The sequence below is a fragment of the Mus musculus genome, chromosome X (assembly GCF_000001635.26).
Source record: "Mus musculus strain C57BL/6J chromosome X, GRCm38.p6 C57BL/6J".
NCBI lineage: Eukaryota > Metazoa > Chordata > Mammalia > Rodentia > Muridae > Mus > Mus musculus.
This window is the reverse complement of record NC_000086.7, coordinates 8,966,500-8,989,022: the sequence shown is the minus strand read 5'-3', so window position 1 is coordinate 8,989,022 and position 22,523 is coordinate 8,966,500. Positions and strand designations below refer to the sequence as shown.

The window sequence follows — 22,523 nt, the reverse complement described above, 5'->3', positions numbered from 1 at the left end:
GGAGATGCTGTGGTCATGTTGTCTCTTCACAACAGTAGAGCACTGACTAAGACAGAAGTTGGCACCAGGGAGAAGAGTATTGCTCTGACTAGTCTAACCATGCTGCTTCTTTGCAAAATGTGCACTTTGGTCTGGGAAAGCCGTCCAAACACATTAAGTGGAGCACAATGGGCCATCCCACAGGAGCACAGGAGATAGTGTTGAGAGAGATTTGATGGTGGGGATCCAGTTCAAGAGGTTTCAGGTGAGAAAAATAAGGAAGTGACCTAGAGATTATTGTGATATTTTGGTGAATAATGTGGCTGCCTTCTGCACTTGTTTAAGAAAATCTGCCAGAGGACACACTGAAAAGTGTAGGATTAATGACATTAGCAGAGGAAATTTCAACACAGCCTAGTATCAACTCTGTCATTTGGTTATTAGTGGGCACTCTTACTCAGATCTATAAAGAAAAGGAGTACTTTGAGAAAGGAAAGATACAAAATGGACAGTTTGAGGAGACAGGGAGCACCAGGATGTGTAGTGGAGCTAAATGTGGTGCCCAAGGAGATAAAAGTTTAAACTAAAGCCTGAGTCTAAATGGAAGAAAGAGAGCAGTGACCTCAGAACAAGCCCTTATGCAGGTGAGCTTCCCACCTGTAAAGAGAAATCAAAGCAAACTTTAGGCCAATGTGTGGTGACATGTGCCTTTAAAACAGCACTTGGGAGGAAGAGGCAGGTGAGTCTCTGAGTTCAGGCCAACCTGGTCTACAGAGTGAGTTGTAGGCCAGCCATGCTTAGGCAGCAAAAACAAGAAAGGTGGTGAAAATGTGTTTGAATGAGGAGACCATATTCCAGCACCGCCATGCAGAAACTCTTGGCAATATAGGCAATATGATTCTGGCTTCAGAGACCAGGACTCAGACAGGAGGACTGTGGGATCTCCCTCTGCAGTTAAGGAGAACTGCGGAGGCCACACAAGTGTCAGGGGAGTGTGCCTGCATGGAGGCCCAAAGAGGCTGTTGGACTAAGCTGTGAAGATTAAGCTTGGATTGCTTTGGAGACTCTGAGAATTCGAGATGCCAGAGCTACTGTACATCTATCTGTTGGGCAGAGCTGCTAACATTGTATGGAACCAGCCCAAGAGAGAGAAATGTGTTGCAGTCAACTAAGCAGAAAGGAGTTGGAGCTCTGAAGAGCCCTTTGATATCAAATGGAGATGGAGTTGGCAGTTTGACCTGCGAGCTTTTGGTCATGCTTTGGTGCAGTATTTCCTCAGGATGCTTGATCCCTTTCCTCCCTTTTGAAATGGTAAGGTAAAGGAAGGGACGGGGGTGGGGGGGGGGGTGTCATGATCATGTGGGGGAGGAACTGGAGAGATCCAAAGCAAGCAGCAGAATGCTGAGAGAAATACCATTGTGGGGATATTCACAGAAACTTATAAAGCATCCAAAGGATGGAGTCCAAAGCCTTGGACTAAATGTATTAATAGAGTCTATTAAAAACCTATGGTGTAGATCAGTACGTGCCCTGTATACCTCAACTCTCCCGAAATCAAAACTTCTGACCTGCCCCCTCCAATCGCCCTGACACTGCAGTGATGCCATCCTTGTGCACCAACACTCCTATCACTTGGTTCTCCCTCTTCTCACATAATCTCTGGGGTTGAAATGATGTCATGATTGGGTGCCAGCACTCATTGCTGCTGATACCCAGCTCCGATTAGCCCTGGGTCTGAAATGTCCTGACTGGGCTTCAACACTCATTTCCATTTATACCCGCCCCCTCTGCATTTCCACTGATGCCCCGCCTCCCTTAAGGCCTCCTGCTAAGACCATGTCATGATTGGCCTCCAACCCTCATTTCCGATGATGCCCACCTCTCACATTAGACCTGAGGCTGAATCCGTGTCATGATTGGGCCCCAACCATCATTTCCATTGAAGCCCGCCCCTCCCTTAAGCCCTCCTGCTGAGACCATGTCATGATTGGACTCCAACCCTAATTTCCGCTGATGCTCATCTCTCTCATTAGCCCTGAGGCTGAATCCGTGTCATGATTAGGCCCCAACCCTACTTTCCACTGATGCCCTCCCCTCCCTTAAGCCCTCCTGCTGAGACCACGTCTTGATTGGGCACTAACACTCATTTCCGCTGATGCCCACCACTCCCATTTGCCCTGGGACTTAAACCCTGTCATGATTGGGTGTCACACCTCATTTCCGGTGATGCCCCGCCTCTTCCTATAAACCCTGGCGCTCAAATACTGTGGTCGGTGGGCAGGAACAGCCATTTGGGTCACTGCCTGCAGCCTAGCTGTTGAGCTGCTCTAGCGATCATCTGTTCTGAGGTACTTTGGGACTGTGGGACTGTGTTCTTTGCTCCTGCCCTGCCCCTGTGAGCGGGTGGGGAATCGCTGAGCCTGTGGTTGTACAGCTCAAGTGCCCGCCATGGCCGAAGCGCCCTCTCGAATGCAGCAGAACTATGACTGGCAGTGCGAGGATGCTATCAACACCCACATCCAGCTGTGCCTCTATGCCTCCTACGAGTACATGTCGATGGCAGTCTACTTTGACCGTGATGACGTGGCCCAGGAGAACTTCAAGCGTTTCTTCTTGACCAAGTCACACAACTGCCAGACCAGTGCAGAGATGTTCATGCACCTACAGAATAAGCGTGGAGGCTGCAGCTCCCTTCAGGGCATCGCGAGACCAGAACGTGACAGCTGGCACGGGGGATTTCAAGCCATGGAATGTGCCTTCCACATGGAGATGCTGATCAACCAGAGCCTGCTCAACATGCACGAAGTGGCCAAGGAGAAAGGCGACCCCCACCTCTGCCATTTCCTGGAGCAAAACTGCCTAGATCAGCAGGTCGACATTTTGAAGGAGATGAGCGGCTACCTGACCAACCTGCGCCAGATGGGGGCCATAGAGCACAACTTGGCTGAGTACCTCTTTGACAAGCTCAGCCTGTCCTAAAGCTTCAAGTGGACTGAACTGGGATGTCTCCACTGTCGTGGGGTCTTTCTCTGGTCATTACACCTAATGTTCATGTTGGTTTTGAAGCAAAGTTCACTCATTTTCGGTTTCTGATGGACTGTTGCTTTAAATAAATTTTGTGTGTTTGTTTGCAGCAAAATTGAAGTATCAAGTTGATGTTTAAATTCTTAACTTTGGGGACTGTGGGTGTAGCTCACTTGTTGCAGTGCTTACCTGGTATTCAGGAAACCATGGATTGCATCCCAACCATGGCCATAAATGAGGATATGGTGGTCCAAGCCTGAAACCACAGCACTTTGGAGATAGAGGCAGGAATATCAAGTGTTACAGCAAGGTTAGGCCCTCCTAAGCTATAAGAGCCGGTTCCATAAAATTACACCATCAAAAATCCCTTTTACCATGAAAAGAAGAAAATGAATGTGGCACTCCACCGGGGTTTTTAAATGCCTGGTCAGGAGTATATCTCCATATTCATCGCCATTATTTGGAAGGTTTGAATATCCAGAAGTTTGGAGGGTTAAGGGATGGGAGGAGAGTGTGTATGAAGGGGAGACTGGGGGGGGGCAGCAATCCGGATGTAAAGTGAGTAAATAAATTAAATCTTATAGAAGAAAGGGATGGGCGTCTAGGCAATTTCCTGACTTAGTTCTGTGGGATGAACGAAGCCTGGATTTCTAGGAAAAGCAGAAGACCAACACATGAGAGAAGCCGCAGCATCATGCCCCAGGAAGTTAAATTCATGGGAAGAATGTGGAAGCCCCAAAGAGACAAATGAGAGTGAAACTGACAAACTTCATCAGAACTTACACAGGGCCTCTATGAAGGCGATGGAAGGACCCCCAGAGCTAGGAGTTCCCTAGGGGCCTCACAGTCAGGTGCTTAATAGACTTCCAGGGCATTCCACCTTTCAGGTTCCCTACCCATCTTCCTGAGGCTTACCATTTCTGTCAGCTTTTAGCAATCTGTAAGAGTTGGTATGTCATGGGGGAGGGTGACACTGATCTGGTGACTGCTCTTAAAGAGTCATCCCTGGTTTCCTAATGAATCAGTTTAAGATTCTCCGATCCTCCTCCAACACTCAGGCTCAGAAATCAACTCAGACTGTCAGTAGGTTTTAATGTGATGATTGCTGTGCCTGCCTACTATTTTGGGGGTGTTTTTAAGGTGTCAATGAGAAATAGATCCTCAGGGCTCGACCATTGGGGCCTACCCAGAGAGCTACTGTGGACCTCAGTTGGCCATGTAGATCTAGGGCCAGGGGCAGGTACTTGATGATCATGTACTAACATACAAATGGTAAAATCATGAGAATAACTATGACCTCTACTGAAAACATGAGAAACAGAACAGTTGGGCAACTTTGTTCTCATTGCAGGAGGGTGGGTAAAGAAATCATCCAAAAGAACAAACAAACCTCTGCAGCCTTTGCCATAACTGTCAGGAAGGCTGGTGAGTCCCTCGCTGCCTTTTCCTTTTTCTTTTTTTTTTCTTTTTGTAATGAAATTACATTAATGCATTTTTTAAAAAAAAGAAAACCGTAAGAACCAAACATGAACTTTTAAAGTTGGCACCTTCTACAACTGTACACATCCTAAAACAACTGTCTATACTTTCCTACAGAACATAATTCAAACTCTGTGGGCATTTCAATATATCCTTACGGAAATAGTCAAAGGAGCATTTAGTACACCCAATCTGAAACAAAGTTCATAATCCCAATTTATGGCTATGTCAGGGCAATCAGCTTCTATTGAAAACTGCAACAAGTGATAAGACATATTTGGAAAATGTAAACATTTGGTCCTACAGTCTGTAATATTGCTTAAAGGGGTCTGATATTTGTTGCCAATGAAAGGTACTTTAATCCACTGTATAGAAAAAAAGGGGAAAGAAAAAAATGCAGCTGTCCCTTTTCTGGAAATACATAAGACCAACACTACTATTTACACACGTGAAGGGTTTGAGACGTATTTAAGAAAGCATCTGCTCCATGGGAAACCGAGTGCCGCAGAGATGCAGAGACCCCCAAGCTTGATGGTGTGTAAACTACAAAAACGCATTTGAAGAAACATTTCTCTTGCTTGTCCTAATTTTGATCTTAAATACAAAACCATTTCTGAAATCAGTCACAATGTGAAGACCTAGGAAACCTTAGGGGTTTTTGTATCTGTGAAAACCTTGTCTCAGACTCTTCTCTTCCTGTCGATACTGGTCCACTGCAGGGACACACACAGACAGAATGGCCATACTGGACGAAAGGGGAACTGAACCTCAACACAACCATCATCCTGGTGGTCTCACTCATTCTGACGTATACATGACCCGCAACATTTGGGGTGGATACAGGGGCTATTGCAATGGATGAAGGAACAAAGCAACCATTATTAGTCCACAGGAACACGGATATATATGTATATATATATATATATATATATATATATATATATATAGAGAGAGAGAGAGAGAGAGAGAGAGAGAGAATCACAAACCAAATATAAAACTAACACCATGCCATTTTTCCAAATTTAGTTTTGGACTTCTGCAGTGTTCTGGGTCAGCACGTGCCAACATTTTCTGCATCCATATAAAGGTCTTGTATCCAGTTATTAAAACTACTGTTTTGACATAAGTCACATATACTAGGAAATCAATTTATTCAATGGCTCTGTGCAGTGTACTCACCAGCTTGGCAAGAGCTGAGGGATTAAGAATGAAACAGAAGCCACTCATTTTAAACCAGACAAAGGAGATCTGAAATTAAAACCATAAAGAAGGGTAGAGGAGCTTACTGGGAACATGAATACTAGACATCAAACACACACACACACACACACACACACACCAAATGATTAAAAAAAAAACCAAACTGTTTGGTCAGAACATAGGAACATAACTGCCTTGAGAAATTTGAGAATCACCTAACCAGAGTGCACACTCTCTTAGGTCCAGCCAGCACAATGCTGTAAATTGCCACAAAGCAGTCAAAGGTGTTCACTGACTACAGCCAATGCATTCTTAGCATCCACCTCCCAGGCCCAGTGTTCCTAACCCATCACTTCTAGCTACAGGCAATTGTCTCCAGCTGCTGCTCAGCCTCAGTGGCCATCGCTGTGGCCTGCAACTGTTCTGTCTCACTCTGGATGGTACTGGGGGTGACCTGTATCCTCTCACTGTGCATATTGTTCTCATGCCTCTTCAGGTCTGAGGCCTTGGGGAAGGCCTTGGTGCAGGAGCCGCACACAAAAGGCTTATCCCCTCTGTGTCTTCTCTCGTGGTCCTTGAGGTGAGACTTGTGTTGGAAGGCTTTGTCACACATGTGACACGTGAACGGTCTTTCGTTGCTGTGAATGCTCTCGTGCTTCTTTAGGTCTGGGGCGCAGATGAACGATTTTCCACACACCTCACAGCTGTAGGGTTTGTACCCTGTATAGATTTTTAGGTGTTCTTTCAGGTGGGCCTGCGTGGTGAAACCTTTTGTGCGTATCTCACAGACAAATGGCCTGTCAGCGGTGTGGGGCTTCTCATGCTTCTTCAGCTGGCCTTCATTGGAGAACATCTTCCCACATGCTTGGCAGGCGATCTGCTCTCGATGGTGACCATAGAGCAAGTACTCGAACTTCGTGTAGCTGGCCGCCGTGGTCCAGCCTGGAGTCTGTTCATCTTTTACTTCGCTCATCCCGTCATTAAAGGTTAAGGCCTGAGGGGTCTGAGAGCTCAGAGCTTTGGACTCAGGAGTCTCAATGGACTCCACTTCCTGGCTGTAGCAGTTCACTTTCTGAACTTCCTCACTCCTCAGCTCTTTCAAAATTGCTTCCTGAACCCTGAGAGTGGTTGTGGGAGACTTACCGTCCTCTTGTCTCTGGAGAGTGCCTTCTACCATGTCATCAGAAGGGCTGTCATCTTGGTCCCCGATTTCTTCCACATCATTGTCCTGAGCATCAGCAGCGTCTCCAATGGGGCAGTTTAATTTGAGGCAATACTTACTCTTCAACTGGCCGTTACTTTCACCTGGACTAGACACATCGCGCTTCTGAGAACACACTTTATCCAAAAACCGGATACCGAAATCCTGCCCGGACTACATCATCAAGTTGATGTCCTCCTTTTTCACGAAAATCTTTGTGGTGTACCTGTAGTTCAGCACCTCTTCAAATATGTGGGAGCAGATGAAATCTATCTCTATGATGGACAAGCTGTCCAGTTCTAGCTTCTTGAAAAGTTTCTTTTTTTTTTCTTTCAATTTTTTATTAGGTATTTAGCTCATTTACATTTCCAATGCTATACCAAAAGTCCCCCATACCCACCCACCCCCACTCCCCTACCCGCTCACTCCACCTTTTTGGCCCTGGCGTTCCCCTGTTCTGGGGCATATAAAGTTTGTGTGTCCAATGGGCCTCTCTTTCCAGTGATGGCCGACTAGGCCATCTTTTGATACATATGCAGCTAGAGTCAAGAGCTCCGGGGTACTGGTTAGTTCATAATGTTGATCCACCTATAGGGTTGCAGATCCCTTTAGCTCCTTGGGTACTTTCTCTAGCTCCTCCATTGGGAGCCCTGTGATCCATCCATTAGCTGACTGTGGGCATCCACTTCTGTGTTTGCTAGGCCCCGGCATAGTCTCACAAGAGACAGCTACATCTGGGTCCTTTCGATAAAATCTTGCTAGTGTATGCAATGGTGTCAGCGTTTGGATGCTGATTATGGGGTGGATCCCTGGATAAGGCAGTCTCTACATGGTCCATCCTTTCATCTCAGCTCCAAACTTTGTCTCTGTAACTCCTTCCAAGGGTGTTTTGTTCCCACTTCTAAGGAGGGGCATAGTGTCCACACTTCAGTCTTCTTTTTTCATGAGTTTCATGTGTTTAGGAAATTGTATCTTATATCTTGGGTATCCTAGGTTTTGGGCTAATATCCACTTATCAGCGAGTACATATTGTGTGAGTTCCTTTGTGAATGTGTTACCTCACTCAGGAAGATGCCCTCCAGGTCCATCCATTTGGCTAGGAATTTCATAAATTCATTCTTTTTAATAGCTGAGTAGTACTCCATTGTGTAGATGTACCACATTTTCTGTATCCATTCCTCTGTTGAGGGGCATCTGGGTTCTTTCCAGCTTCTGGCTATTATAAATAAGGCTGCTATGAACATAGTGGAGCATGTGTCCTTCTTACCAGTTGGGGCATCTCCTGGATATATGCCCAGGAGAGGTATTCCTGGATCCTCCGGTAGTACTATGTCCAATTTTCTAAGGAACCGCCAGATGGATTTCCAGAGTGGTTGTACAAGCCTGCAATCCCACCAACAATGGAGGAGTGTTCCTCTTTCTCCACATCCTCGCCAGCATCTGCTGTCACCTGAATTTTTGATCTTAGCCATTCTGACTGGTGTGAGGTGGAATCTCAGGGTTGTTTTGATTTGCATTTCCCTGATGATTAAGGATGTTGAACATTTTTTCAGGTGCTTCTCTGCCATTCGGTATTCCTCAGGTGAGAATTCTTTGTTCAGTTCTGAGCCCCATTTTTTTAATGGGGTTATTTGATTTTCTGAAGTCCACCTTCTTGAGTTCTTTATATATGTTGGATATTAGTCCCCTATCTGATTTAGGATAGGTAAAGATCCTTTCCCAATCTGTTGGTGGTCTCTTTGTCTTATTGACAGTGTCTTTTGCCTTGCAGAAACTTTGGAGTTTCATTAGGTCCCATTTGTCAATTCTCGATCTTACAGCACAAGCCATTGCTGTTCTGTTCAGGAATTTTTCCCCTGTGCCCATATCTTCAAGGCTTTTCCCCACTTTCTCCTCTATAAGTTTCAGTGTCTCTGGTTTTATGTGAAGTTCTTTGATCCATTTAGATTTGACCTTAGTACAAGGAGATAAGTATGGATCGATTCGCATTCTTCTACATGATAACAACCAGTTGTGCCAGCACCATTTGTTGAAAATGCTGTCTTTCTTCCACTGGATGGTTTTAGCTCCCTTGTCGAAGATCAAGTGACCATAGGTGTGTGGGTTCATTTCTGGGTCTTCAATTCTATTCCATTGGTCTACTTGTCTGTCTCTATACCAGTACCATGCAGTTTTTACCACAATTGCTCTGTAGTAAAGCTTTAGGTCAGGCATGGTGATTCCACCAGAGGTTCTTTTATCCTTGAGAAGAGTTTTTGCTATCCTAGGTTTTTTGTTATTCCAGATGAATTTGCAAATTGCTCCTTCTAATTCGTTGAAGAATTGAGTTGGAATTTTGATGGGGATTGCATTGAATCTGTAGATTGCTTTTGGCAAGATAGCCATTTTTACAATATTGATCCTGCCAATCCATGAGCATGGGAGATCTTTCCATCTTCTGAGATCTTCTTTAATTTCTTTCTTCAGAGACTTGAAGTTTTTATCATACATATCTTTCACTTCCTCAGTTAGAGTCACGCCGAGATATTTTATATTATTTGTGACTATTGAGAAGGGTGTTGTTTCCCTAATTTCTTTCTCAGACTGTTTATTCTTTGTGTAGAGAAAGGCCATTGACTTGTTTGAGTTAATTTTATATCCAGCTACTTCACCAAAGCTGTTTATCAGGTTTAGGAGTTCTCTGGTGGAATTTTTAGGGTCACTTATATATACTATCATATCATCTGCGAAAAGTGATATTTTGACTTCCTCTTTTCCAATTTGTATCCCCTTGATCTCCTTTTGTTGTCGAATTGCTCAGCACTGCAGTATTCTTAACAAAGTTGATTCTCATTAGAAAATAAAGCTGCCATATGACCATCTAACACTTAGTAACTGGGAAAATTTGATTTGATCTGGTGATTTGTCACAGCAATAACAAAGTAACTATCACAATGGCTGAAACAAGTCTGCTCACTTGGAATCAACACTTTTTGTCCCAGGAGCAACAGAGTCTTCAGTATCAGGGGCCTAAATTTAGAGATGAAGGTTTGGACCTGTAGCCTGAACCTCTTGCAGAAGTGATGTATTAAAAGGCTGATCAACAATGGTCGCTACAAGAGTACTCCAGGCCAGCCAATCCAACAAGCCCAATACCTTGAAGGATGAAACCCATGCCCAAGATCACTTCCTGTGCCTGGTGGCTGGGCCTCTACTGAGTGCCACAAAGTAGAAGAAAAAACTCTAGATGCTAGTGTTCCTCTAAGCATGAATAACTGATATATATTCATGCTGCTCTACCTCAGATATTCAGACTTTTCCCCCTGGTTTTCAGTAAATCAAGTTGGATCACTCCACTCTTCTCTCTCCTCCTCTTCTCATTTCCTCTGTTCAGCCTCCCCTCCCAGATTCTCCAGTCTGACCACGTTTCTAAACAGTTTGCTAATTTATCTTGGCAGCTGAGGCAGCTATGGGAGCCACAGCAGGCAGAGAGCACAGGAGACTCAGGGTTCTCAGCAGGGCTCTCAGCAGGGCTCTCAGCAGGGCTGTTGTGGGTGATCCTTGGATTCTCTATCCTCCAGGAACAGTTTCACTGTTCCAGAAGATGGTGATGATTCTGACGACTGAGATGCACGTGTGGTGGTGTCTCTGGAGGCTAAAGTGCAGGTGCCAAGTGGTTCCAAATAGCTGGGTGCAGTTTGTCTCAGGGGCACCTCTAGAGGGTCAGCCTGTTTCTTTCAGCCTCTAGAGGGCAGAGATGAGTCCCAGACCTTGCTCTCTACATTATCCTAGCCTTTCTGTGCCCTTTGTGAGGCGCCTGCAGTTAAGAACGTGTCCAGCAGGGGGCGCAGTGTACATGGGTGTTCTCCAGTAACAGTCTTGGCTGGGAAGGAGAGCTAGATTCCAGGTTCTTAAAATACTGTTTTCCTGTACATACCTAAGTAATCTTTACATTGGAAAACAAACAAATAGTAAAGCTCTGTTGTTGTTGTTGATAAGTAGCAAATTAATTTAGGGGGAGCAGTTTGGGGGGCTGATGGGTCTTGTTCTGCCATTCAGGCTGGGCTGAAGCTCCTAGGGTCTGAAGATGCTCCTGTCTCAGACTCCAAAGCATGGGACTGCATACAGAAGCGTGCAACAGTGCTAGGCTTCCAATCAGGTTTCACATTTTGCTTCTAGACAGAAATATAATTTCCTGAAACCTTTCGTTTTGAAATGATGTCATTATTGGGCCCCCGCACTCATTGCTGCTGACGCCCCCCTCCCACTATCCCTCGGGCTGAAATGTCCTGATTGGGTGTCAACGCTCATTTGCACTGATGCTCCCCCCTTAATCCCTGGAGCTGAAATGTCCTGATTGGGTGCCAAAATTTTTTCCACTGATGCCTCTCCCATCCCATTAGCACTAGGACTGAAATGTCATGATTGGGCGCAAAAACTAATTTCCAATTATGCCCGGCCCCTCCGATTATCCCTGGTGCTGAGATGTCATGATTGGGGCCAACACTCATTTCTGCTGATGGCCCTCCTCTCCCATTAGACCTGGACCTGAATCCGTGTCATGATTGGACGCCAACACTCATTTCCACTGATGCCCCGGCCCTCCCATTAGTCCTGAGGCTGAACCCCTGTCATGATTGGGCTCCAATCCTCATTTCAGGTGATGCTCAGCTCCTCCCATCAGCCCTGTGGCTGAATCTCTGTCACGATTGGGCCCCAACCCTCATTTCTGCTGAGGCCCAGCCCCTCCCATTAGCCCTGGGGCTGCATCCCTGTCACCACTAGACACCAACACTCATTTCTGCTGATGCCCCGCCCATGCCATTACCCTTGGGCCTAAATCCCTGTCATGATTGAACTCCAACCCACATTTCTCCTGATACCCTGACTCCCATTATCCTTAGGCTTAATCCGTGTCATAATTGGGCGCCAACACTGATTTCCTCTGATGCCCTGCCCCTCCCATTAGCCCGGGACTGAATCCCTGTCATAATTGGACTTGAACCCTCATTTTTGCTGAGGCCCAGCGCCTCCCATTTGTCCTCGGGCTGATCCCTGTCATGATTGGGCCCCAACCCTCATTTCGGCTGAGGCCCCACTCCTCCAATTAGCCCTGAGGCTGAATCCATGTCATGAGTAGGCACCAACTCTCATTAACACTGATGCGCTGCCCCTTACATTAGCCCTGGGGCTGAATCCCTGTCATGATTGGGCCCCAACACTCATTTCTGCTGATGGCCCTCCTCTCCCATTAGACCTGAGGCTGAATCCGTGTCATGATTGGGCACCAAACCGCAATTCCACTAAAGCCCCACCCCTCCCATTACCATCCTGCCGAAACCATGTCTTGTCATGATTGGGCCCCAACCCTCCTTTCCACTGATGCCCCCCCCTCCCTTAAGCCCTCCTGCTGAGACCACATCTTGATTGGGCACTAACACTCATTTCCGCTGATGCCCACCACTCCCATTTGCCCTGGGACTTAAACCCTGTCGTGATTGGGTGTCAACCCTCATTTCCGGTGATGCCCCGCCTCTTCCTATAAATCCTGGCGCTCAAATACTGTGGTCGGTGGGCAGGAACAGCCATTTGGATCACTGCCTGCAGCCTAGCGGTTGAGCTGCTCTGGCGATCATCTGTTCTGAGGTACTTTGGGACTGTGGGACTGTGTTCTTTGCTCCCGCCCTGCCCCCTGTGAGCGGGTGGGGAATCGCTGAGTCTGTGGTTGTACAGCTCAAGCGCCCGCCATGGCCGAAGCGCCCTCTCGAGTGCGGCAGAACTATGACTGGCAGTGTGAGGATGCTATCAACACCCACATCCAGCTGCGCCTCTATGCCTCCTACGTGTACATGTCGATGGCAGTCTACTTTGACCGTGATGACGTGGCCCAGGAGAACTTCAAGCGTTTCTTCTTGACCAAGTCACACAACTGCCAGACCAGTGCAGAGATGTTCATGCACCTGCAGAATAAGCGTGGAGGCTGCATCTCCCTTCAGGACATCGCGAGACCAGAACGTGACAGCTGGCACGGGGGATTTCAAGCCATGGAATGTGCCTTCCACATGGAGATGCTGATCAACCAGAGCCTGCTCAACATGCACGAAGTGGCCAAGGAGAAAGGCGACCCCCACCTCTGCCATTTCCTGGAGCAAAACTGCCTAGATCAGCAGGTCGACATTTTGAAGGAGATGAGCGGCTACCTGACCAACCTGCGCCAGATGGGAGCCGTAGAGCACAACTTGGCTGAGTACCTCTTTGACAAGCTCAGCTTGTCCTAAAGCTTCAAGTGGACTGAACTGGGATGTCTCCACTGTCGTGGGGTCTTTCTCTGGTCATTACACCTGATGTTCATGTTGGTTTTGAAGCAAAGTCCACTCATTTTCGGTTTCTGATGGACTGTTGCTTTAAATAAATTTTGTGTGTTTGTTTGCAGCAAAATTGAAGTATAAAATTGATGTTTAAATTCTTAACTTTGGGGACTGTGGGTGTAGCTCACTTGTTACAGTGCTTACCTGGTATTCAGGAAACCATGGACTGCATCCCAACCATGGCCATAAACGAGGATATGGTGGTCCAAGCAGAAACCACAGCACTGTGGAGATAGAGGCAGGAATATCAAGTGCTACAGCAAGGTTAGGCCCTCCTAAGCTATAAGAGCCGATTCCATAAAATTACACCATCAAAAATCCCTTTTACTGTGAAAAAAGAAAATGAATGTGGGACTCCACTGGGGTTTTTTAATCCCTGGTCAGGAGTATATCTCTATATTCATTCCCATTATTTGGTATCTTTGAATATGCAGAAGTTTGGAGGGTTAAGGGATGGGAGGAGAGTGTGTATGAAGGGGAGACTGAGGGGGGGCAGCAATACGGATGTAAAGTGAGTAAATACATTAAATCTTATAGAAGAAAGTGGTGGGCTTCTAGGAAATTTCCTGATTTAGTTCTATGGGATGAACAAAGCCTGGGTTTCTAGGAAAAGCAGAAGACCAACACATGAGAGTAGCCGCGGCATCATGCCCCAGGAAGTTAAATTCATGGGAAGAATGTGGAAGCCCCAAACAAAGAGACAAATGAGAGTGAAACTGACAAACTTCATCAGAACTTACACAGGGCCTCTATGAAGGGGATGGAAGGACCCCCAGAGCTAGGAGTTCCCTAGGAGCCTCACAGTCAGGTGCTTAATAGACTTCCAGGGCATTCCACCTTTCAGGTTCCCTACCCAACTTCCTGAGGCTTACCATCTCTGTCAGCTTTTAGCAATCTGTAAGAGTTGGTATGTCATTGGGGAGGGTGACACAGATCTGGTGACTGCTCTTAAAGAGTCATCCCTGGTTTCCTAATGAATCAGTTTAAGATTCTCCGATCCTCCTCCAACACTCAGGCTCAGAAATCAACTCAGACTGTCAGTAGGTTTTAATGTGATGATTGCTGTGCCTGCCTACTATTTTGGGGGTGTTTTTAAGGTGTCAATGAGAAATAGATCTTCAGGGCTCGGCCATTGGGGCCTACCCAGAGAGCTGCTGTGGACCTCAGTTGGCCATGTAGATCTAGGGCCAGGGGCAGGTACTTGATGATCATGTACTAACATACAAATGGTAAAATCATGAGAATAACTATGACCTCTATTGAAAACATGAGAAACAGAACAGTTGGGCAACTTTGTTCTCATTGCAGGAGGGTGGGTAAAGAAATCATCCAAAAGAACAAACAAACCTCTGCAGCCTTTGCCATAACTGTCAGGAAGGCTGGTGAGTCCCTCGCTGCCTTTTTCTTTTTCTTTTTCTTTTTTTTTCTTTTTGTAATGAAATTACGTTAATGCATTTTTTTTAAAAGAAAACCGTAAGAACCAAACATGAACTTTTAAAGCTGGCTGGCACCTTCTACAACTGTACACATCCTAAAACAACTGTCTACACTTTCCTACAGAACATAATTCAAACTCTGTGGGCATTTCAATATATCCTTAAGGAAATAGTCAAAGGAGCATTTAGTACACCCAATCTGAAACAAAGTTCATAATCCCAATTTATGGCTATGTCAGGGCAATCAGCTTCTATTGAAAACTGCAACAAGTGATAAGACATATTTGGAAAATGTAAACATTTGGTCCTACAGTCTGTAATATTGCTTAAAGGGGTCTGATATTTGTTGCCAATGAAAGATACTTTAATCCACTGTATAGAAAAAAAGGGGAAAGAAAAAAATGCAGCTGTCCCTTTTCTGGAAATACATAAGACCAACACTACTATTTACACACGTGAAGGGTTTGAGACGTATTTAAGGAAGCATCTGCTCCATGGGAAACCCAGTGCTGCAGAGATGCAGAGACCCCCAAGCTTGATGGTCTGTAAACTACAAAAACGCATTTGAAGAAAAATTTCTCTTGCTTGTCCTAATTTTGATCTTAAATACAAAACCATTTCTGAAATCAGTCACGATGTGAAGACCTAGGAAACCTTAGGGATTTTTGTATCTGTGAAAACCTTGTCTCAGACTCTTCTCTTCCTGTCGATACTGGTCCACTGCAGGGACACAAACAGACAGAATGGCCATACTGGACGAAAGGGGAACTGAATCTCAACACAACCATCATCCTGGTGGTCTCACTCATTCTGAGGTATACATGACCTGCAACATTTGGGGTGGGTACAGGGGCTATTGCAATGGATGAAGGAACAAAGCAACCATTATTAGTCCACAGGAACACTGATATATATATATGTGTATATATATATATATATAGAGAGAGAGAGAGAGAGAGAGAGAATCACAAACCAAATATAAAACTAACACCATGCCATTTTTCCAAAATTACTTTTGGACTTCTGCAGTGTTCTGGGTCAGCACGTGCCAACATTTTCTGCATCTATATAAAGGTCTTGTATCCAGTTATTAAAACTACTGTTTTGACATAAGTCACATATACTAGGAAATCAATTTATTCAACGGCTCTGTGCAGTGTACTCACCAGCTTGGCAAGAGCTGAGGGATTAAGAATGAAACAGAAGTCACTCATTTTAAACCAGACAAAGGAGATCTCAAATTAAAACCATAAAGAAAGGTAGGGGAGCTTACTGGGAATATGAATACTAGACATCAAACACACACACACACACACACACACACACACACACACACACACACACACACCAAATGATTAAAAAAAAACCAAACTGTTTGGTCAGAACATAGGAACATAACTGCCTTGAGAAATTTGAGAATCACCTAATCAGAGTGCACACTCTCTTAGGTCCAGCCAGCACAATGCTGTAAATTGCCACAAAGCGGTCAAAGATGTTCACTGACTACAGTCAATGCATTCTTAGCATCCACCTCCCAGACCCAGTGTTCCTAACCCATCACCTCTAGCTACAGGCAATTGTCTCCAGCTGCTGCTCAGCCTCAGTGGCCATCGCTGTGGCCTGCAACTGTTCTGTCTCACTCTGGATGGCACTGGGGGTGACCTGTATCCTCTCACTGTGCATATTGTTCTCATGCCTCTTCAGGTCTGAGGCCTTGGGGAAGGCCTTGGTGCAGGAGCCGCACACAAAAGGCTTTTCCCTTCTGTGTCTTCTCTCGTGGTCCTTGAGGTGAGACTTGTGTTGGAAGGCTTTGTCACACATGTGACACGTGAACGGTCTTTCGTTGCTGTGAACGCTCTCGTGCTTCTTTAGGTCTGGGGCGCAGATGAACGATTTTCCACACACCTCACAGCTGTAGGGTTTGTACCCTGTATAGATTTTTAGGTGTTCTTTCAGGTGGGCCTGCGTGGTGAAACCTTTTGTGCGTATCTCACAGACAAACGGCCTGTCAGCGGTGTGGGGCTTCTCATGCTTCTTCAGCTGGCCTTCATCAGAGAACGTTTCCCACATGGTTGGCAGGCGATCTGCTCTCAATGGTGACCATAGAGCAAGTACTCGAACTTCATGTCGCTGGCCGTCGTGGTCCAGCCTGGAGTCTGTTCATCTTTTACTAAGCTCATCCCATCATTAAAGGTTAAGGCCTGAGGGGTCTGAGAGCTCAGAGCTTTGGACTCAGGAGTCTCAATGGACTCCACTTCCTGGCTGTAGCAGTTCACTTTCTGAACTTCCTCACTCCTCAGCTCTTTCAAAATTGCTTCCTGAACCCTGAGAGTGGTTGTGGGAGACTTACCGTCCTCTTGTCTCTGGAGAGTGCCTTCTACCATGTCATCAGAAGGGCTGTCATCTTGGTCCCCGATTTCTTCCACATCATTGTCCTGAGCATCAGCAGCGTCTCCAATGGGGCAGTTTAATTTGAGGCAATACTTACTCTTCAACTGGCCGTTACTTTCACCTGGACTAGACACATCGCGCTTCTGAGAACACACTTTATCCAAAAACCGGATACCGAAATCCTGCCCGGACTACATCATCAAGTTGATGTCCTCCTTTTTCACGAAAATCTTTGTGGTGTACCTGTAGTTCAGCACCTCTTCAAATATGTGGGAGCGGATGAAATCTAACTCTATGACGGACAAGCTGTCCAGTTCTAGCTTCTTGAAAAGTTTCTTAAGGTAGGTGCTGCAGGCTGTGAGGACACACCGGTGGGCGTGGAACTTTACATCTTCAACCAGGATGGTGATGTCGCAGAATTCTCCCTCCAGGCGCTATTTGTTCAGTGTTTTCAGAAACAGTGTTTTATTTTATTTTATTTTATTTTATTTTATTTTATTTTATTTTATTTATTATTAGGTATTTTTCTCATTTACATTTCCAATGCTATCCCAACAGTCCCCCATACCCTCCCACCCACTCCTCTACCCACCCACTCCCACTTTTTGGCCTTGGCGTTCCCCTGTACTTGGGGCATATAAAATTTGCAAGTCCAATGGGACTCTCTTTCCAGTGATGGACGACTAGGCCATCTTTTGATACATATGCAGCTAGAGTCAAGAGCTCCGGGGTACTGGTTAGTTCATAATGTTGTTCCACCTATAGGGTTGCAGATCTCTTTAGCTCCTTGTGTATTTTCTCTAGCTCCTCCATTGGGGGCCCTGTGATCCATCCAATAGCAGACTGTGAGCATCCACTTCTGTGTTTGCTAGGTCTTCGCATAGTCTCACAAGAGACAGCTATATCAGGGTCCTTTCAGCAAAAGCTTGCTAGTATATGCAATGGTGTCAGCGTTTGGAAGCTGATTATGTGATGGATCCCTGGATATGGCAGTCTATAGATGGTCCATCCTTTCGTCTCTGCTCCATACTTTGTCTCTGTAACTCCTTCCATGGGTGTTTTGTTCCCAATTCTAAGAAGGGGCAATGTTTCCACACTTTGGTCTTCATTCTTCTTCAGTTTCATGTGTTTTGCAAATTGTATCTTATATCTTGGGTATTCTAAGTTTCTGGGCTAATATCCACTTATCAGTGAGTACATATCATTTGAGTTCTTTGTTGATTGGTTTACCTCACTCAGAATGATGCCCTCCAGGTCCATCCATTTGCCTAGGAATTTCATAAATTCATATTTTTTATAGCTGAGTAGTACTCCATTGTGTAAATGTACCACATTTTTTGTATCCATTCCTCTGTTGAGGGGCATCTGGGTTCTTTCCAGCTTCTGGCTATTATAAATAAGGCTGCTATGAACATAGTGGAGCATCTGTCTTTCTTACTAGTTGGAACATCTTCTGGATATATGCCCAGGAGAGGTATTGTGGGATCCTCCAGTAGTACTATGTCCAATTTTCTGAGGAACCGCCAGACTGATTTCCAGAGTGTTGTAAAAGCTTGCAATCCCATCAACAATGGAGGAGTCCCATCCTAATTATATTTTATGGTTTCAGACATACTGATGAAAAACTCCATGAACAATTCAGGCTATGTTCTTAATGCCTTAAAAACCAAAGTCTTCAGATCAGACTCAGGTTGATCAGGGGCAAGCCAGATCTGCAGCTTGGCACCACTAAGGACGCTCACTGTCGCTGTGGGCTCCCTCACTCAGCTGCGCTCAAGCCAGGGACGGGATGGATGAGGGGTCATAGTGGGTGGCAGTGTTTTGGATTTTTAAAAAAAATTTTTTTGAGTTTGGGGAGGGGTAGGGTGGGGTGGGGGAACAATGCACGTCCCTGGTGGTGGCAGCCCTCTTCCTACATGAGCACACACTAGCCAACCTGCCATGAACACCCCTCCACCCCTCTCCCTGTCGCGCTGCCTTCTTTTATTTTAAAGTGCACACACTGGAGAAGACCACTGGTGTATTAAGTAATTTTCTATTTCTATTATACAATACCATGTCAAAGGCAACTTCTGGGAGAAAGTTTGGGATCATGTGTCCAGCACTTTAGAGTCCATTAAGGTAGAGTAAGAGATGACAGTGGAGAGCAGGGGCACAAGTCCCTTCCGGTCCACTCCAGCACCGGGGGGGGCCTTGCCCGCTGAGTCTCCGAACACCTGCAAGGAACCTCACAGGATTTCCCACGGGATCCTAAGACCTCTGGTGAGTGGAACACAGCGTCTGCTCCAATCCAATTGCATGCCGGACCTGAGAATGCATCAACCTGGGAAGCAGATAACCCAGCCTGAGCAGGGGCACAAGTCCCTTCCAGTCTACTTCAGCACCAGGGTGCCTTGCCCTCAGAGTTTCTGGACACCCGCAAGGAACCACACAGGATTCCCCATAGAATCCTAAGACATCTGATGAGTGGAACACAGCGTCTGCTCCAATCCAATCACGCGGGACCTGAAACTGCATTAACTAGGGAAGCAGATAACCCAGCCTGAGCAGGGGCACACGTACCTTCCCGTCCACTCCAGCACAGGGGTGCCTTGCCTGCGGAGGCTCCGGACACCCACAAGGAACCACACAGGACCCTCCACGGGATCTTAAGACCTCTAGTGAATGGAATACAACTTCTGCCAGGAGGCAGATTTGAACACCAGATATCTGGGCACCTTCCCTACAAGAGGAGAGCTTGCCTGCAGAGAGTACTCTGACCACTGAAACTAAGGATAGATCTAGTCTCCCAGGTCTGCTGATAGGGGCTAAAAAAATCACCTGGGGAACAAGCTCTAACCAGAGACAACTGTAACAACTAGCTCCAGAGGATATCAGATGGTGAAAGGCAAACGTAAGAAAGAATACTACTAACAGAAATCAAGACCACTCACCATCATCAGAACGCAGCACTTCCACCCCACCCAGTACTGGGCACCCCAACACAACCGAAAAGCTAGACCTGGATTTAAAAGCATATCGAATGATGATGGTAGAGGACATCAAGAAGGACTTTAATGACTCATGTAAAGAAATACAGGAGAACAGTGCTAAAGAGTTACAAGTCCTTAAAGAAAAACGGGAAAACACAACCAAACAGGTAGAAGTCCTTAAAGAAAAACAGGAAAACACATCCAAACAGGTGATGGAAATGAACAAAACCATACTAGACCTAAAAAGGGAAGGAGACACAATAAAGAAAACCCAAAGTGAGGCAACGCTGGAGATAGAAACCCTAGGAATGAAATCTGGAACCATAGACGCGAGCATCAGCAACAGAATACAAGAGATGGAAGAGAGAATCTCAGGTGCAGAAGATTCCATAGAGAACATTGGCACAACAATCAAAGAAAATACAAAACGCAAAAGGATCCGAACTCAAAACATCCAGGAATTACAGGACATAATGAGAAGACCAAACCTACAGATAAAGGAGTTGATGAGAATGAAGATTTTCAACTTAAAGGGCCAGCAAATATCTTCAACAAAATTATAGAAGAAAACTTCCCAAACCTAAAGAAAGACATGCCCATGATCATACAAGAAGCCTACAGAACTCCAAATAGACTGGACCAGAAAAGAAATTCCTCCCGACACATAATAATCAGAACAACAAATGCACTAAATAAAGATAGAATATTAAAAGCAGTAAGGGAGAAAGGTCAAGTAACATATAAAGGCAGGCCTATCAGAATTACACCAGACTTTTCACCAGAGACTATGAAAGCCAGAAGAGCCTGGACAGATGTTTTACAGACACTAAGAGAACACAATGCCATCCCAGGATACTATACCCGGCCAAACTCTAAATTACCATAGGTGGAGAAACCAAAGTATTCCACGACAACACCAAATTCACACATTATCTTTCCACGAATCCAGCCCTTCAAAGGATAATAACAGAAAAAAACCAATACAAGGATGGAAATCACGCCCTAGAAAAAGCAAGAAAGTAATCCCTCAACAAAGGAAAAAGAAGACAGCCACAAGAACAAAATGCCATCTCTAACAACAAAAATAAAAGGAAGCAACAATTACTTTTCCTTAATATCTCTTAATATCATTGGACTCAATTCCCCAATAAAAAGACATAAACTAACAGACTGGCTACACGAACAGGACCCAACATTCTTCAGCTTACAGGAAACCCATCTCAGGGAAAAAGAAAGACACTACCTCAGAGTGAAAGGCTGGAAAACAATTTTCAAAGCAAATGGTCTGAAGAAACAAGCTGGAGTAGCCACTCTAATATCCAATAAAATCGACTTCCAACCCAATGTTATCAAAAAAGACAAGGAGGGACACTTCATGATCATCACAGGTAAAATCCCCCAAGAGGAACTCTCAATTCTGAATATCTATGCTCCAAATGCAAGGGCAGCCACATTCATTAAAGACACTTTAGTAAAGCTCAAAGCACACATTGCACCTCACATAATAATAGTCGAGACTTCAACACAGCACTTTCGTCAATGGACAGATTGTGGAAACAGAAACTAAACAGGGACACAGTGAAACTAACAGAAGTTATAAAACAAATGGATCTAACAGATCTCTACAGAACATTTTATCCTAAAAAAAAAGGATATACCTTCTTCTCAGCACCTCGCGGGACCTTCTCCAAAACTGACCATATAATTGGTCGCAAAACAGGCCTGAACAGATACAAAAATATTGAAATTGTCCCATTCATCCTATCAGACCACCATGGACTAAGGCTGATCTTCAATAACCACATAAATAATTGAAAGCCAACATTCACGTGGAAACTGAACAACACTCTTCTCAATGATACCTTGGTCAAGGAAGGAATAAAGACAGAAATTAAAGACTTTTTAGAGTTTAATGAAAATGAAGCCACATCATACCCAAACTTATGGGACACGATGAAAGCATTTATAAGAGGGAACCTCATAGCTCTGAGTGCCTCCAAAAAGAAACTAGAGAGAGCAGACACTAGCAGCTTGACAACACATCTAAATGCTCTTGAAAAAAAGGAAGCAAATTCACCCAAAAGGTTTAGATGGCAGGAAATAATCAAACTCAAGGGTGAAATCAACCAAGTGGAAACAAGAAAACTATTCAAAGAATTAACCAAATGAGGAGCTGTTCTTTGGGAAAATCAACAAGATAGATAAACCCTTAGCCAGACTCACTAGAGGGCACAGGGACAGCATCCTAATTAACAAAATCAGAAATGAAAAGGGAGACATAACAACAGATCCTGGAGAAATCCAAAACACCATCAGATCCTTCTACAAAAGGCTATACTCAACAAAACTGGAAAACCTGGATGAAATGGACAAATTTATAGAAAGATAACAGGTACCAAAGTTTACTCAGGATCACGTTCACGATCTGAACAGTCACATATCCCCTAAAGAAATAGAAGCAGTCATTAATAGTCTCCCAAACAAAAAAAAAAAA

The 22,523-nt window shown here is 45.1% G+C and overlaps 2 protein-coding genes and 2 pseudogenes across 2 annotated transcripts; 2 read left to right on the top strand and 2 right to left on the bottom strand.

The window, feature by feature from the left end:
- The first annotated feature begins 2,350 nt into the window (after positions 1–2,350).
- Positions 2,351–3,083, top strand: Fthl17d (ferritin, heavy polypeptide-like 17, member D). The gene has a single exon (NM_001099326.2). It carries the CDS (start codon positions 2,428–2,430, stop codon positions 2,956–2,958), a length of 531 nt encoding a protein of 176 aa, NP_001092796.1. The 5' UTR covers positions 2,351–2,427; the 3' UTR covers positions 2,959–3,083.
- Gm14457 (predicted gene 14457) lies at positions 5,842–7,204 on the bottom strand (annotated as a pseudogene).
- Positions 12,464–13,305, top strand: Fthl17c (ferritin, heavy polypeptide-like 17, member C). The gene has a single exon (NM_001085525.2). It carries the CDS (start codon positions 12,610–12,612, stop codon positions 13,138–13,140), a length of 531 nt encoding a protein of 176 aa, NP_001078994.1. The 5' UTR covers positions 12,464–12,609; the 3' UTR covers positions 13,141–13,305.
- Positions 16,034–17,541, bottom strand: Gm14509 (predicted gene 14509; annotated as a pseudogene).